This window comes from Sus scrofa, chromosome 3 (genome assembly GCF_000003025.6).
Source record: "Sus scrofa isolate TJ Tabasco breed Duroc chromosome 3, Sscrofa11.1, whole genome shotgun sequence".
NCBI classification, from domain to species: domain Eukaryota; kingdom Metazoa; phylum Chordata; class Mammalia; order Artiodactyla; family Suidae; genus Sus; species Sus scrofa.
In genome coordinates, this window is record NC_010445.4 from 45,165,283 (window position 1) to 45,182,381 (window position 17,099).

The 17,099-nt window shown below is 47.2% G+C and overlaps 1 protein-coding gene across 12 annotated transcripts in view; it reads right to left on the bottom strand.

Moving 5' to 3' along the window:
* BCL2L11 (BCL2 like 11) overlaps positions 1–17,099 on the bottom strand; it is a 46,206-nt gene that overhangs the window by 8,492 nt on the left and 20,615 nt on the right. For 4 of the 12 annotated variants that reach the window (XM_021085830.1, XM_021085826.1, XM_021085829.1 and 1 more), the window contains one exon: positions 8,780–8,889. The exons of 1 other annotated variant lie outside the window; for it this stretch is intronic. In XM_021085830.1, the coding sequence (XP_020941489.1) occupies positions 8,780–8,889 (110 nt within the window). 12 annotated transcript variants of the gene reach the window in all.

The window sequence follows — 17,099 nt, forward strand, 5'->3', positions numbered from 1 at the left end:
GTGGATAAGCAGTGAGATTCTACTGTATATGTATAGCACAGGGAGCTATATCTAGTCACTTGTGATGAAACATGATGGAAGATAATGTGAAAAAAAAAATGTGTACACATATATATGTGTGACTGGGTCACTTTGCTGTACAGCATAAATTGACAGAACATTTACATCAACTATAATTAAAAAAAAAAAGAAAAGAAAAGCTAAATGAATCACTGTCACTGCTAAATAGAACAACTAGGCACGAACCTTTCAGTCTTTGCGACCCCGAGCCTGTGTGCCTCTCCTGCCGTTTCACAGATAGAGCTCGCAGAGCAAGGATCTGGAACTACCAAGTGACCCAAACAGCTCAGCTCAGCTATCAGCACAGTGGAGAACATACGCTCACAGATCCATGCTCCAAAGTGGGGCCAAAACTCCCTGGGCTGCGTGTCTCAGTAGGCACGACACACAGGCACACTCAGTGCTGCTCGGGGGAGTTCACCATCCAAACCACGCAGTGCAATAAAAAATAAAGGCTAAGAAAGACCACAGATAACATTAAGAAAAAAGTTCCCTTGTAGGAACTAGGGCTGAGATTTGCTGCAAGAGAGCCGCAGTTCAGGTTAGAGTTTCCTGGAAGTCAAGGTAACAAGGGAAACAGAACACTACCTTTGTTGTCTTACCAAAAAGAGCCCAACACCAAACTCTGGGAGACAAACCAAAAAGCAAGGCACACCTACAGAACTGAGACTTGGAGTAATTTTTAAGACTTGTTCAAAAACTGGTTTCTTACTGAACTTCAACACGGAATGACCAGGATGTTCTCAACTTTTTATTAATGAAGATTTACCTCTAGGTGGGAACACATTACAGGGGACTGCACTCTGGGTTCTGAGACCAAGAAGGACTCTGGGAGAGACAGAACCTCTGCTCCAGTTTGGGCAAGGGAGAACGTGGTGTCTGTCTGGATGGTGTTTGCCCTCCCCACCCCTCCGGGTGGGGGGCTATCACAGCATCTTCCAGAATGATGACGACCGCTGCCATAATCACAGGTGACAGGGTGAGGTGAGGGACAGCGTGGCCCCCGTGGGTGATGGAAGACCACTTCTACCCATTCGTAACCTGTCACGCTCAATGTCAGCTTAAATGACAGGGAGCAACAGAGGTCACAGAGGAACAGGGCCTGCGTGTGACAACTCAATATGGCGATCTCCAGGAGGAGCCGGCCTCTCTCCACTTTAAACCAAGAACCACAGTCACAGGGCATCTCGGCTCGGATGTCAGTGCAGGTCCCAATCCGTGGCTGTTCCCAGGTGTCAGACCAGTGCTGCTGCCATGCTGCCTAAAGACCAAATTCACTTTCTATTTATCACCAAGGCAGCATAGACATTTGCATAGCTGGTGCCTTACATGCCTTGATGTCAACACAGCTGTGGAAAGGGAGCTGGGGAGCCCCTCAGCCGGATGTGGCACACCTCCCCTCCAGCCCCAAGCACCAGGGGTGAGATCCCTCTCCCACAGCATTCGACAAAGTCCCCTTACACTGGTGATGTGATCCCCAAACGGCACAGAAAAACTCCACTGCACGAACCCCACTTCCCTCCCATTTTCAATACATCATTTCAAAGAACCTATTACAGGTAAGGTGTTTGGGAGGACGCACAATCTCTTCCCCATTAAGCTGGCACACACTGGATTTTCTTAGTACCATAACCAAGTGGATCTCTAGATAACTGGTCAGCCCTCAGGCCCAGGGCCCAGGATGGCTGAAATGAAGAACCCTGGCCCATGACCTGTGAGGTGTGTCACTATGCTCTGGCCAATCATAAGGGAAGCTGAAGTGAGGGCTCTTACATCTCCTGTTCCAGGCTCCATGAGATGCAGTATCAGATTCGGAGCCAAGAACACAGCGTTCTGAAATGCCCCAGCCTTCCGATGCAAAAAATGCTAATGAGATGTAAGCACTTTAACCACAACTCAAACCTCTCTGCTTTGGCTCAGCTGGGAGAAGTCTAGCAGAGAATGATGCGAGAGGCTTCTTATTTCTGTATGTCGGCCGGAGGGCCAAGCCTCAAGTGCATCTTCATTTCCTCCTCAAGAGATTAAAAAAGCCCCACTTAGACCTCTCTGAAGTCCCCCTCCAAGCACCTGCACCTCCGCAGGGTTACGTGTTAATGGCCTCTGGTCCCCCAAGGGCCAGGCAGCCGTGCAGGTGTGGCCACCTGCCACAGCCCGATGGCACCCTCGGGGGCAGTGTGAACACACAACCACATCCAGCTTGGCCAGCCATTCACACACACACCAGGGCCTCAACTTCAGCTCTCATTTGCATAACCCAGACAGACACAGCGTGTCAGGGGTCTGACACACACACACACACACACACACACACACACACACACGCTTCCTTTAACAAGCAGGATATTCAGCAGACAGGTAAACAAAGTTACTAGCATCTCTCTCAACTGTGAAGACCAATTCAGAAGTGTTTCAATTATAGTTCAAAGTGAAAGAAAACAGAATGACAGTGACAAGGGATGAAAGGACTTCCTAGGTCCATCTCTAAATGCTTTAGTTTCATCATCACTACATCCCCAGCAGACTGACCGGAAATGGGGAGCCTGAAGGTGAACGGATGGGGTGCGGAGTCAGGGTTCAAGGTCTGAGCCTGCACTTGTCTGGGAGCTCCATCTTCCTGCAAGACCACACTTCCTCCTCCACAAGTCATGCAAGGCCCTGGTCCAATAAACCACGACCCGCAGCTGCTGTCTCCATGGAGACAATATGAACCCTAGGCTCTCGGGAAGGTTTCAGGGAAAGTAACAGGAGCTGATGTCACAGGAAGGATGGCTCTTCTCTCACAGGCTCTGGCGTCTCCGTGACGGGGTCCTTCTTTTCACCTTCTTGGTGGTACGGAAATGGCAAGCCTAAGACAGGTGTGCCAGACTCCTAAAACCACAACTGCCCCATCTGACTCCAAGGAAAACAATTGCTCCACCTGGAAACTGTGTTACGAGCTAAATGGTAGGTGCCAATGTATTCATCCAACTCCTGACTGTCTTTGCTCCGAAAACTGCCCTTCTATCAACTGGTGTGAGTCTTGAGTCCTGAGACAGGGTGAGTCTGGTTTTCAATCTAATGTCTGATACACAGACTTTTCATTATTCTTTTCTCAGACAGTGACAGAAAGCATCTTATTTGCTTGAATTCCAACATTTGATCCACTAAGGCCTAAAAAGAGGACTGTCTGAGAACACGTGCCTCTGGTTCAGGCGATCACCAAACAAGCTGCATCTCCGACCCTCCCTGTCCACTTACAGAAGAATCTCTACAGAAAAATATCACTTCTAAAAAGGAGAACCAAACAGCATAGGGACTTTCATTGGGAAAGACAACACAGACTTCAAGTTCACATACAGCAGAGGTGATCCGTGAACAACACGGTTTAGAACCACAGAGGCCCACTTATAGATAGATTTTTTTTTTTTCCCAATATAGTACCTGTGTTTTCATTTTACAGATCGTTAATTTGGCTAAGTGTGGGGAAATGTTGGATTAGAGACACAACACGTGGAATTGAAAGAACTGGGGTTGAACAGACTTGTGGTTGTCGGGGGAGGGTCTGGGAGTCTGGGGTCAGTAGATGCAAACTACTCCATTTAGACTGGACAGACAATAAGGTCTTAGTGTACAGCACAGGGAACCATATCCAGTCTCCTCGGACAGACCATGATGGAAAAGAATATTAAAAAAGAATGTGTGTATGTGTATATATATGACTGAGTCACTTTGCCACACAGCAGAAATTGGCACAACACTGTACATCAATTACGTCTTAATAAAAAAATATTTTTAAAAGCCGCAAACACAAAGAACTAGGGTCTGAGTCCTGAGTTTATCCAAACTCTTTCAGCTTCCTGCCATGGGTGAGTCATTTATCGATTCCTTTGTTTTGAGGCAGAGAGAACAGAGCGTGGATTTTCAACTGCAGAGGGAGTCTGCACCCCTAACCCCCTTCCAATAAGGCTCGACTTATATGAAAACACTAACATGGTGATACTCCAATTAAACTGTTGTTTCCCTCAAAATCAGCCTGTAAGACACCCTTTCTTCTCTGCTTTCTCTGGTTCAGGGCTCCACTTCCTCCTACACAGAGATGGGTCAATTCATGCCTGCACATGCCCAGGACAGAAGCAGGAGGTAGGCAGTGGGAACAAAAGATACACTGTTTCTTGAGATCAAATAATGAAAGAGTTTTCACCTCCTTCTTGGCCCATCCAGAGACCTGTCATGGCCTTATGTGCTGCTGTCCACTTCCACTAGGACATCTCCAAGTCACAGCTAACCAAGAGCAGCCAACCTGCGCACAGAGCAACTCGGGCTGGACGATCAGACAGCAAGGCAAGGTGACCCATCCTAGCCTCCATATTGGGGGGTGGGGCATAGTGGTTAGAGAATGGGGTTAATCACCCCAAGAGCACATGCTTTTGTGTTCTGAAGGGCCTGGCACCCCCTTGCACAGCCTCAGACTGCAACCCCACCCAGCGTCAAGAATCCCACCCAAATGGACACCATCTAGAGAACCAGCGGTGAGCACACAACACCCCAGGCCTCCAGGGGACCAGGGCCCAGCCCTGCCCACCCGCCCTCCAGCACATGAAGCTGGGACTTGTACTCATGCTACTTCTGAGCTGTGAAAGCCACCAGCAGAGGCCTTCAAGGACGCAGGGAAAGCCAGCTGCCTGTGAGGAGGCCCCCAGCCCCCTCCCTCACAGAGCTGGATACAGGGCGCCATGGGAGCTGGGACCCCCTGGGGCTGCAGGCCGTCCAGTGTGCATCCCAGGGTTCCAGCACCCTCTGGGCCTGGGGTTCTATCCTACATCATGTTCTATGGGAGCCTGGGCTGCCGAGGCACTTTCACGCCTAATGACGTGGTGGAATGGCAGCCGGGGGGCTGCCATTGGCCAAATCTGTGACAATTTCAGCATCATATCCAGTATTGAGAGTAACACATAAAACCCACTGAATGAAACAGGAGCCCATGGACTTAAGTTGGTTAGTGAAGTAAACTTAGAGGAGTGACAGGAAAGTTCTTTTACACATACTTTCCTTCCATCCCTGAGGGCAAAAGTACCAACTTGGTGGTGGTGGACACCACCTCTGACCAGAGTCCCTGACACACTGTGCCTCAGGAGACAATGCCCTGAGGACGCAATGTCACACTGTCAGGACAACTGGCAAAGTCTGCACAGGTACAGATGCCACATCAGTAATGTAACTGTTAATTCCCACCTCGATCATTATGCTGCAGTTACACAGGATATACACTTACTCTTACAAAGTGCACGCTGATGAATTTAACAGTAAAGGAAGCCTGTGCCTGCAACTTATTTTCGAACAGTTCAGAAAAGAGTTTGCACACAGGTGGGTGTCAGGAGGGAGACCAGGAAAGCAAACGTGGGGTGATATTCACAGCAGGGAACTGGGGTGACAGATACAAGAGGGGTCTTTGTCCCTGAAACTTTGGTTTAAGTCTGTAATGACTTCAAAACCAAGTTACAAAAACACAGCAGACTTGGAGCAGTAAAACTCCCATCAGGGCGAGGGCGGGTGGCCCTGCCCTGGCCGGGCGGTTTGGGGCAAGGATGCTAAATCACGAGAGGACAGGGAAACATGCACCAGGGGACTCTGTGCTCACCTGGGCCTCTGTCACCTCCTGCTTCAAGGATTCAGCCTCCATGGCTCCGTCTCACACGCTTCCCCACCGCCCGCAAGCGCACTGAACACATGACAACTACACGACAACTTCCTCTATTGTTCTAACTGGAAAAACGGGAAAATATCCTGTCAGGCTTCGCAAGGCTCATGGCAACAAACGACCAAGACTTTACAAAAGGTACTGTGGGGGCATGAAGCCAGCGGAGACCCCCAGCATTTCAGAGGCTGTGACCCACACAGTGCAGTGGACTCCGCTGGCCAAGAAGCAACCCCTCCCGGGGCAGACAGCTTGTAACTTGAAAGCTAACTGCCTCCCGTTTCCTCCCCAGATACTCAAGAGGGGCCCGTCAGTGTGACTGCAGATAACAGATGGTTTTGAATCTGACATCTCTCAAAGTGGGCATCACTGTGTCACTGTTCCCAGGTACTGTCTGCTGCTTTGAACTGGCTATTTAGGAGACCCAGGTATGTTGGTTTTGTTTCAGAAAAGTCAGGTTATAGGCTGTCCCTACTCCTTCCCCATTACTCCAGCCTTTTTAGAAAGCCACAGTCCTGGTAAGTGACTCGAGATGGCATTTTTGCACTGATCCATTTTTCTTTTTTTTGAGAAATGCCAACTAAGGTTCACGAGTGCAAACTATTGCAAAATACTGCAATGAGACTGATATATTTATTTTGCCAAAAGCATTGAGAACAAACAGCTTACATCTCATTTGAAAAAAGAGCTATGACCTCCCCAACATGAAACTGGGAGAGGGCTGGGGAGGGAGAGTGTGACCTGTCAGGGGTGGTTTTCCCACCTTCGATGGAGACGCAGGGTAATGAAGCCAACGCCATGGCCCAGGACTCCTCTGTACACGGCCAGCACTGTCCACCACCTTGACAGCCCATGTGAGGGGATGGCTGTGGGCTTGGCTGGGCTCCAAGCGCCACGCCACCCTAGCCAGTCTGGTCACTGATGACCACACAGGGCCACCACGAGACACATCAACCAGACCCATCTGCACAGGCTTAGGGGAAAGCTTTGTAGAGCTGTTGATATTTCGTGTATATTTAAAGAGAAAATTGTGCAAAACATCCTCAAACACATCTGGCTCTCTGGCCAAAGGCTCTGATCCAATCCCTGAGGGCAGCTCCATGGTGGCTTATGTCGGTGCCCTGAACTCTTGGATTCCGAAGGCACCAAGGGCCCACAGCGTCTCCTCTCCTGGGGAGTCCCAGCCAAGTCAGACCTGGCCCTGAGGGTGGCTACCACCCCCTCAGAGATGGGGAAGGCAGCAGGCCCAGCATGCTGGTCAATTCATGGCCCAGGCTCACCCCCGAGGGGCTGCCACACCCATCAGAAGGGACCTCTTCCTGCTGGACTTGCATGTATTCAGCTCACCTGTGTCTTCCCCACCTTGCCATGAGGACCAACATCCTGAATATCCTGATCAATCTCTCCTAGTCCAGCAGGAAGCTGTTTTCACACACACAGCAACCCTGAGGTCCCATCAGAGAAGCCAAGGCAGAGGAACCAGGGGGACAGTGACTTTGGTGGTAAATTACAAAACAAACCAACCTTGCAAAAACCAGGATCATTTTAGATCTAGGCTGAGAGGGCATTTATATTGTATGACTAGGTCCCTATCAGGTGTGGGATGCCAGACATTCTGCTAGCTAGAGACACAGCAAAACAAGAAATTCCATAGCCCATTCATCAATGTGACACCTCCCAATTAATGACAATCATACTCTAGCACCTTTCCCATCAAACACTCACATATGCCCCCACAGAATGTAGAAAAAGGATTGGGGGCGGGGGGGGGGGCGGATTCTCAAAGTCCCAAACTAACCCCTGTATGGCGATTCTATACTGAAGAACTGAAAGACCTTCTTGTGATGGGAAAATGTCTCCATGTATGTTCAATGCTTACAAGGTACTATATACAGACAAGGAAACAAGACTGAAAGCAATCTACAGGCAACATCCATTTACTAAGCCATAGCCACCCACAAACAAGACAGACATTTAAAGCAGAACAGAAATACTGGGCTGTCCTAAGCATGAACTCATCCAGAAGAAAAAGGTAATTTAAAAAAAAAAATCTTTACCAGGTATTGCTATGAAACAACAGTGTTTGGGAAAAGAGCAAACAGATGAGAAGTTACACAGTAAAAAAGAATGATGGGAGTCATTTTCCTACAGGATAAGATTTAAGCATCTGCCTTCTGGATAAAGCAACATAAAAATCTTCATCCGTGGTTGTTAGGAAAAAGGCAAGCAAGCCTGAATCCCACTCTATCACACGTTTGCTGATGTACCTCTTAGGAGAGCCATCACACACAGTCCCAAGAGCCTACCTCCACACATTTTAAAGTGTCTTCCATGACAGAAAGGTGCCTAAAGGGTAATGCAGATCCCAATGGGCAAAACAAAAAGAACACACACTGGGTCTGCAGACTAAGACCTAAGGCTGAATTTTTTTTTTTTTTTAAACCAACAGCACATCTAAAAAATTGTGGCAGTCAATTTGGGGGGGGGTAGAGTTTTTATACCCCAAATTAGAGGCTATTAATTATTGGCCTCATCTATTTCAATAAAGGGACACCAAGCACAGTAGTGGCAGCTGGGAGGAAGAAGGCTCTCCTGCTCTTCCTGGCAAGTCGCAGGGCACATTTCCCTTTGGCTGAGTGAAGATGCAAATTTAACTTTGTCTTCAACTTTGACCCAAACTGCCTCAAAGGAGGGCAGAAACCCATGATGGCTTGAAGCCTCTGTCAGTATTTTTGTGGGGCTATTTCAAAGTGTATAAAGAATCCCTTTGGTGAACACGGAGGGTTTAATTAAGGTTTTTGCTCCTAAAATCCTGTCGCCAGCCTCCTAACCATATCCCCTCCACCTGCCACCACTGAAATTCAGCCACGAAACAAACTGGACATGGTGGAGGAGGAAGAGTGGCAGTGGCACACAAGTACTAGCCCTCATTTCCAGAATAAGCTCCAAATTACAACCAGTCTCCTTTGCGATTTTGTTCTTTTTTTAAATGTAAGGGGGAGGGAGGGTGTGAGGGGAAAAGGGGGGTAAAGAAAACAGCATTACCCTCCTTGGGTAATATGCATTAAATTCGTCTCCAATACGCCGTAACTCCTGCGCAATCCATATCTCCGGGCGCATATCTGCGGGTTCAGCCTGAGACTGCCTCATGGAAGCTGCATCAGAACAAACAGAACAAAAATCACATTGTTTTCCATCAGTCATTCAGAAAGCCCACAAGGTCAGTTTCTAGAGGCAAGCCCATCTCATACACACTTTCATGTTTGGGGACACCCCCTAACTTCGAGGGCTGTAATAATGCATGAAAGGTTATTCTGCTCTGTAACTTCGCTTCCAGAAGGGAGGGATAGAAGCCAATTTCCTTTTCCACCACCAGAGATTCCAAACTGCCAAATTTAAAAACATCCCAGCTACAGAAGGATATACTTCCATTTCAGGAAGGCAAATGAACACAAAAATGGTACCATCAATGTGGTTCCCCAAACACCCCAAAATAAAGGAGAACATAACAGTTTCGGTTTTTCCTAAAATAACTACATTTTGATCATAAGGGAAGGTAAAATTCCTAGGAACACTTTAACAGCCTACAGGAGTATTAGATGCAATGGCTGTCCTATTCAAAGTAAGTGAAAACCCCATGAGTTAGTGATGAGACCGGCCAGTCAGCGCAAGTGCCCCCCGTGGGGCCAAATTAAAGCGTAATTGCATGTTTTGTCTGGATATTAATGCAGCCAATAGAGATGGCCTCAAGTCTGCAAACACCACATGGGGAGAGGAAATGTTTTGCGTGTAAGAGCAGAGGCATTTTTGAAAGGAGAAAAAGCAGGGAGGTTGGCCCTTTCATTAAGCTGTCATTGCCATCCACACCCAGGGCATTCAGCCACTGGTTAATGAGCCCATTTCGAAGCCACGTGACGGCCAATAAAAACAGAGCACAAACATCTGAGTGGTCCAAAGATCCCAGGGAGCATCAGGAGGATGGGATTCTCCACGACCCACGAGGAAACGTGTTCTCCATGCTCAGAGAACAGCTCGGTAACACAGCTAACGGGAAAAAGAGATGAGATTCTTGGATTTCAACTGCTATTCACACGTGGCTTGTGCCAACTTTCTGTTAAAAGGAACACACTGCACTAGCAACTAAACACACATGTTAGGTTTTAACCACAGTAAGCTATGTAAAAACCTATGGTCATCAGCTGCTGCCATAACATGACATAACATAGCTTCCTGTCTTAGAGTTTTGTAAAACAAAACAAAACAAAACTTTTTTTGGCATTTGGAGTTTTTATTTATTGTTATCGATAAAAGCGATGCTGGTTCCGAGCACCCACAAGTGAGTTCTTTTTCGAGTTTTTAACCCAGTCTTCTCAAACCTCTTGCCCCAAATTTCTCTGTCCCCAGGGTACTGAACAACGACTCCACGAAGGCTGAGAGAGGCAGGGCACCCTGTGTGTGGGAACGAACAAGGAAGGACATGTGGATCCACTCCCGAATTATCCGTGCTGGGAATGAGACAGAGGGAAGGTTCCTACAGAGCACCATGCCAAGGATGGGGAACTCAGGAAAAGGCAGGCATGTGCCCTGAACACCCCCCAACCGCAGAGAAAACCATCTCAGCTGTGCCTTTGTCACAGGGACAGTTCTATCGCTACTCCGCAGAAGCCTATGAAATAGGGTAAATTTTTTGTTTGTTTGTTTTGCTTTTTAGGGCCGCATCCGTGGCATATGGAGTTCCCAGGCTAGGGGTCTAATAGGAACTACAACCTCTGGCTTGTGCCACAGTCACAGCAATGCCAGATCTGAGCCACGTCTGTGACCTACACCACAGTTCATGGCAACGCCGCATCCTTAACCCACTGAGCGAGGCCGGAGATCGAACCCACAACTTCATGGTTCCTAGTCAGATTCATTTCTACTGTGCCACAACGGGAACTCCAATAGGGTAAATTTTAAATGGCTACACTGGCAGACAACATAATTTCAGGGTCCATGTGATGCCAGGTGGTGATGTAACTGTTCACCCCCACTCCTAGTTTGAAGCTCTTTAAATACTCTCTCACGGATACCAAATCGTTACTATCTTTTCACAGTATCAGCAACCAAGGGCTCTCTCTGTCCCTGCTATAAACTGTTTGAAGCGATTAACAAGTTAAGTCACCTGGACGTTCCCTGGTGGCACAGTGGGTTAAGGGTCCAGCATTGCCATAGCTATGGCACAGGTTGGATCCCTGGCCCTGGACATTCCATGTGCCACAGATATGGCCAAATAAATAAAAACAACCCCCCTAAAAACCCAAATCAAAGTTAAGTCACCCACCCAGGCCTGTAGAGTTCTCTCATCCAATCCTCCAACGTCCTCCCTGAGGGACGCACCCTTAGACGAGGTGGCTGGACCAGCACGCAGGGTGCCCCGAGGCCGCTCACAGCCAGATCACCCACCTCTCTCATTTCTCACTACACATGGCTCTCTCTGAGAGAACACATCTGCCTTCAATCCTAGAATCAGAAATGAAGAAAATGCCAAGTATCCAAAGAAAATCTGTGAAATCTAGGCTGCATGTTTTACAAAGATGACAGGCTGGTAAAAACTGCTGGCAAGTCACCCAAAGTTTAGTAAAACTGACTTACCGGACAAATATGAATGTCCACAAGCCAGACACTGTTTCAGGAGATGTTCTGAGTACAGCGACCTGGGGGGCCAGGCCCTGCCCCCATGAGCTTACCCTCCTAGGCATTAAATGCTAAACATCCACTAAAGGCTCTGGACAAAAATACTTATACTTCATATTCTTGTAACAAAAAACAGAGCTAACTCCCTCCAACCTGTAGATGAACCTACTGAACCCTGTTCAACATCCTCACTAATGGGTGTAGTTGAGAAGGTTCTGTCTGGCTCAAGCTCAGGCTAGCGGCCAGAAGCACCACCCTGGATGCCGGTCCTCGGCAGAATCCGGCTCTATCAAAGGGAGAACCTAGCGAATGTATCAACCTGACCAGCAGCTGAGGAGACATGGAACCTTGGGGACCCAAACTTGTTTGTCTTAGAGATAAACACCCTGCTGTTTGTGGGGGCAGGAGATAAGCAGATGCTTCTTTTAAAGAGAGAAAAGTTCCGCAGCTAACTGCCAGCTTGTGTAAGCGCACAGATATAAACATATCCACACAGGCTGGAGGCGAAAAGCTACAGGGTGTGTCTGTGGGAGGCCCTGGAGGCTGCACTCGCACAAGCTCCCTCCGCTACTCCCTCTCGCTTCCTTCCTATCTATCTACCTATCCATCTATCTATCTATTTTTGCTTTTTAGGGCCACACCTGCAGCACAGGGAACCTCCCAGGCTAGGGGTCAAATCGGAGCTATGGCTGCCAGCCTACGCCACAGCCACAGCAATACAGGATCCAAACCATGCCTGTTACCTACTCAGCTCAGGGCGATACCAGATCCTTAACCACTGAGTGAGACCAGGGATTGAACCAGCACCCTCATGGATACCAGTGGGATTTGCTACCACTGAGCCACAATGGGAATTCTGGAGCTAAGCATACACTATTGATGATGACGTATCAGTATGAGAGTTAGCAACTCTATTTAGGAGTATTATCCTTAACTTTTTATAGAACAGTAATATACAACATAAATTAACTTCTGCAAAGGAGATCATGCGTCTGGGCTACTCTAACCCAGCCTCTATCACCATTTAGCTGGAGGCTGTTTTTTTTGTTTGTTTGTTTTTTGTTTTTTTTCCCTGTTTTGGCTGCCCCATGGCACATGGAGTTCCAGGGCCAGGGATCAGTTCCAAGGTGCAGTTCTGACGTATGCTGAAGGTGTGCTGGGCTGGGGATTGAACCTGCGTCCTGGTGCTGCAGAGATGCCATCGATCCCATTGTGCCACAGTAGGAATTCCAGATTTGGAGTTTTTTAAAGAGACAAATATTGCTCTTATTCCTTGACTCTATACACATAAATTTAATGACCAACATTCCTCCTGCAATAAATCCTAGCCAAAATGTAGAGTATGTGATTATAAAGTAAGATTGTGGAATAAGAATTCTATTTTGAGTATTTTAAAAGACATCCTATTCCTGAATTTTAATTTTAAAAGACATCCTCTTCTACATTTTAAAACAGTAGGTTTAATCTCAGTTAACATAGTGGATTTTTTCCACCTAAATTCCAAAGATCATTTCTCAAGCAATAAAACATGTCCTCGAGTTCCCGTTGTGGCTCAGCAGGTTATGAACCTGACATAGTGAGGATGCAGGTTTGATCCCTGGCCTCACTTGGTGGGTTAAGAATCTGGTATTGCTATAAGCTATGGGGTAGGCTGCAGATGTAGCTCAGATCTAGTGCTGGCTGTGCCTGTGGCATAGGCTTCAGCTGCAGCTCCAATTCTACCCCGAGCCCAGAAACTTCCATTAAAAACAAAACAAAACTCCCTTTATTTTATTTATTTATTTATTTATTTATTTATTTCTGGGGGAGCTTTTCCTTGACTTCACTAGTTTAATGCTGTTGTCTGTCGTATCTGTTCTCACATCACATGAGGCCCTAGCAGGACAAAGAATAGGACAAAGAATAGGGTCTGGCTATTAGCTCCATGCAGCACTGGTTGGAGGCATAATTAAAGTTTTTATCCCCTTAAATACCAGATTGCTTGCCCCACAGTGACCCAGACCATGGACCACCACAGGGAAAGGATCCATGGTACAGTTTCCTGAAGGTGAACCAGAGACGACGGAGATCAAGGGCAGGGGATACCTCCAAACCCACCCTCAATCCTACAATCCTTTCCAGATACCCACCGTGCCTGCTCCCACCCTAATATGACCCACTTATCAAAAAGACACTGCCATTTCCATTTCTAGTCTGCAAGACAGATAAGCATCAAATAAATACTTTATTTATTTATTGCTTTCTAGGGCCGTACCTGTGGCACACGGATGTTCCCAGGCTAGGGGCTGAATCAGAGCTATAGTTGCTGGCCTACGCCACAGCCACAGCAATGCTGGATCTTTAACCCAGTGAGTGAGGCCAAGGATCAAACCTGCATCCTCATGGATCCCTGGTCAAGTTCATCACGACTGGGCCACAGCAGGAACTCCCCAAATAAATATTTTATTATGCTAACTGCCATGTGCTTGTTGACACCTGATCAATAAAGTGGGTCTCCATTTGAAACAAAAGCTCTTACTACTACATAAGGCCACATTTTTTAACTAAGACAATTTGACACGAACAGATAAACTTCTTCAAAGGGGAAATAGTGATGAGGTGGATTTTCAGCCACAGAAAATGTAGTTTCTTAAGAAAGTGTTTTATGCCATAAATCTAGCGCTAAAACTCAAAAGAAAGAAAAGAAAAAAACAAGAGGGTAGGGAAAGGATTGGGGTGGGGGGAGGGAAGAAGAAGAAAAGAAAAAGGTACAATGAACTATTAACTCCTCTTAATGTAAAGCTATTTCCAAGTCATGAGCAGAAGTCCACACTAGGCCGGCTCAGATCCTGTAAGTATCATACTAAGCTGGCGAACTTGCTGAGCCTAGGCTTCCTAACCAAAGTCCTGGATCAAAACTTATAATGAAACTGTGTCAGACCCAGGCAATTCTGTCAAAAGTGCAAAATATTAGTTGAATTTTTATCCAAACTCTTGAAATGATTTTCTGAAATTCAGCATTTACTGGGAACATTATTTCCCATATTAAAAAAAATACCATGAGGTACCTGATTAATCCATTTTTCTATACCAGTGTGAGGGGTGGGGAGCAACGAGGGCATTTTTCAACGCCAAAGAACTCTGTTACTAAGAGATGTGTGGTACGAAATGAACAGACTCTTGTGGTTCAGCTACAGAACAATTTTCCAGCCCATAGGGTAATTTCAAATCTTAAAAGCTCAGCAATTGAAAAAACATTAATACCGTGGTTAAGTGGCTGATAGTGAAATCAGGCTGGGGCTTTCGGAAAGGGCTTTCTGTAGCACCGCCAGCTAGAGTGTGAAATTAAACACACACACACACACACATACACATGAGACTGTCGATGCATAATGAGCTTGGCATCCTCCAAGCCAAACCTTCTGATTTTTCCCGAACACCCGATTCTTCCCCACTGTTCAGATCGGCAGGTGTTTGAAAGGGCCGAGGTCACACGATGAGGTTCCCTGCCATTTCTACACCCAGCCACCTGCCGTGAAGTGCCATCTCACCACGGGGAGTGCGATGCCCTAGGGACGGGGTTGGGGGACTGTGTCATACAGGCACTTAGACCATTGCCATTGTCCTCGTTCTCAGAGACAGGAGGGTGCAGCCCTCCCTTCGTGGGGCCAGTGGCCAGTTTAGTTCCCAGCACACCACGACTGGCGTTTACAGTATGGAACCAGAAACCAAACTGAAATCCACGGCAACATCTCACCCCGTACTGTTTTCACATGTTCCCTGAGCTACAAATACTGGGGTAGAATCAAGATGAGGTTTAAGTAATCAATGTGAATGAGGCTCTGAATCCATCTTTGACTCTGAGCTGAGAAAGGATTTCTTGGATGTGGAATGTATGGCTCTGAAGAAATGATTGTTATTTCATGGGTTTTGTTTTTTGTCTGTTCATTTTGTTTTTATTGTAAACACACAAGAGAACCTACTTAGGCAAATAAGCACTCATTTTGCTCAGCACTTACCAGGGACTGTGGAGCAGAAGAGAAAGAAACCCTTCTCCTGGCACAGGGGGGTAGGCCTTCCTGATTTATTCCCTGAGGAGACTGTGATTTAACCAAAAACCATAAAAAACCACTTTCCCGCAGGCTCAGAAACCAGCGCTAAACTAATTGCAATAGATCCTCCAAAAACTTTTACAGGAAGAACTACCTCTGCAGACGACCACTTTGAGGGTCCAACATCGCGTGAAGACGTAAAAATTCTGGGATGTTCATTCAACCTGAGTCTTCTTACTTAGGGGGCTGTCTGAAGAAACACTGTTATCGGCTGAGATTTATTCACAGTTGATGAGGAGGAAGCAACCAGCCAGCGGCTGAGGCTTTTGGAGGAAACCCACCTGAGTGACCAGACTGGCCTCAGCTGCTCTAGAATTCCCAGCTAGCCACAGGGGAAAGAGGGCCCCAGCCACTGGAGTTCTACCGCAGTAAGTGCTATCAGAAATCACCTTGGTTCTCAGAAATCAAACAAGCAGAACCCAAGTACATGCAAACACATGCGCACGTGCGTGCAACCCCACCCCCCGCCCACGCACCGGGGTTTATTTCTCAATTGCATCATTTTCTTTTTTAATACATCTTCTATCAATTCCACTGAGCCACCAGATGAAAAATGAAAAGGATCAGAAAAAAATAAAGTGGTAGTATTCAGCATGAGGGCTCCTGAAGTTCCTAAATGTTTTTCCCCAGTACACAATGTGTCAAGCCTGAGCAGAGAGGCATGAATTCAAGCAGGTGCTTTATAAACAGCTATTAGGATTTAAAAAAATAAAATAAAATAGGCAAGCTTATGAGATGCAGCCAGTGTTTTCAAGCTTACTCTTTCCGTATGTCCTGCCCACTGCTCTTATGTGGCTGTTGAGTAAGAAAAATAAGCAGCTCTGATCAATTTCCATTCTGACCATTAGGAAACTGCCAGTAAACCAAGCTGTGAAGCTGGAGAGAAGTCTGGAAACCCCTTTGACCTTTGCCTGTTTCTTATAACAAAATATGAATCTAAAGGCATGAAGATGAATGTGTTACACCTTCTTACTTTTTTTTTTTCTGGCTGCACCCACAGCACACAGAAGTTCCTGGGACAGAGACTGAACCTGTGCCACAGCTGTGGCAAGGCCAGGTCCTTAACCTGCTGTGACACCCGAGAACTTCCTTACTATCCAGGCTCAGGTGACCTTATTATCCATCTCACCTGAGCTGTCCCCAATACCTATTTCCTAGAAGCCAGTGACATTGCAGGCGTAAACCCCTGAGTTTCAACGTCTTACGTCCAAAGACTTACCTGGGCAACTCTCGGTCAGAGTAGAAGCCAGCATCTTAGGCCAGATGGGTGACCTGCAGCGGGATGCTGCAGTCTGGCTGGGACAGGTGCCCACCTTTTCCTCAGACACTGCAGTCCTCACTGATGGGCATCAGGTACGACAAAGTTCGCCCTCCTGGGAACCAGAATGTTCCCTTCTAGCCGGATCCCAATGTTGTTTCTGTCCCCTAGAGCTACAATCCATGGGCCCTCTCAGTCATGACCTCTGTTTTTCAGCAAGGAAGTTGCCACCCCATGTCCCAATCTGGTCCTGAGCCAGTTTCCTTCCACACACCTTTTGTGACAAGTCCTGGAAGGCCCTCCATCACTACCCTGGTCCCCCTCAGAATGCTCCAGAAGCATG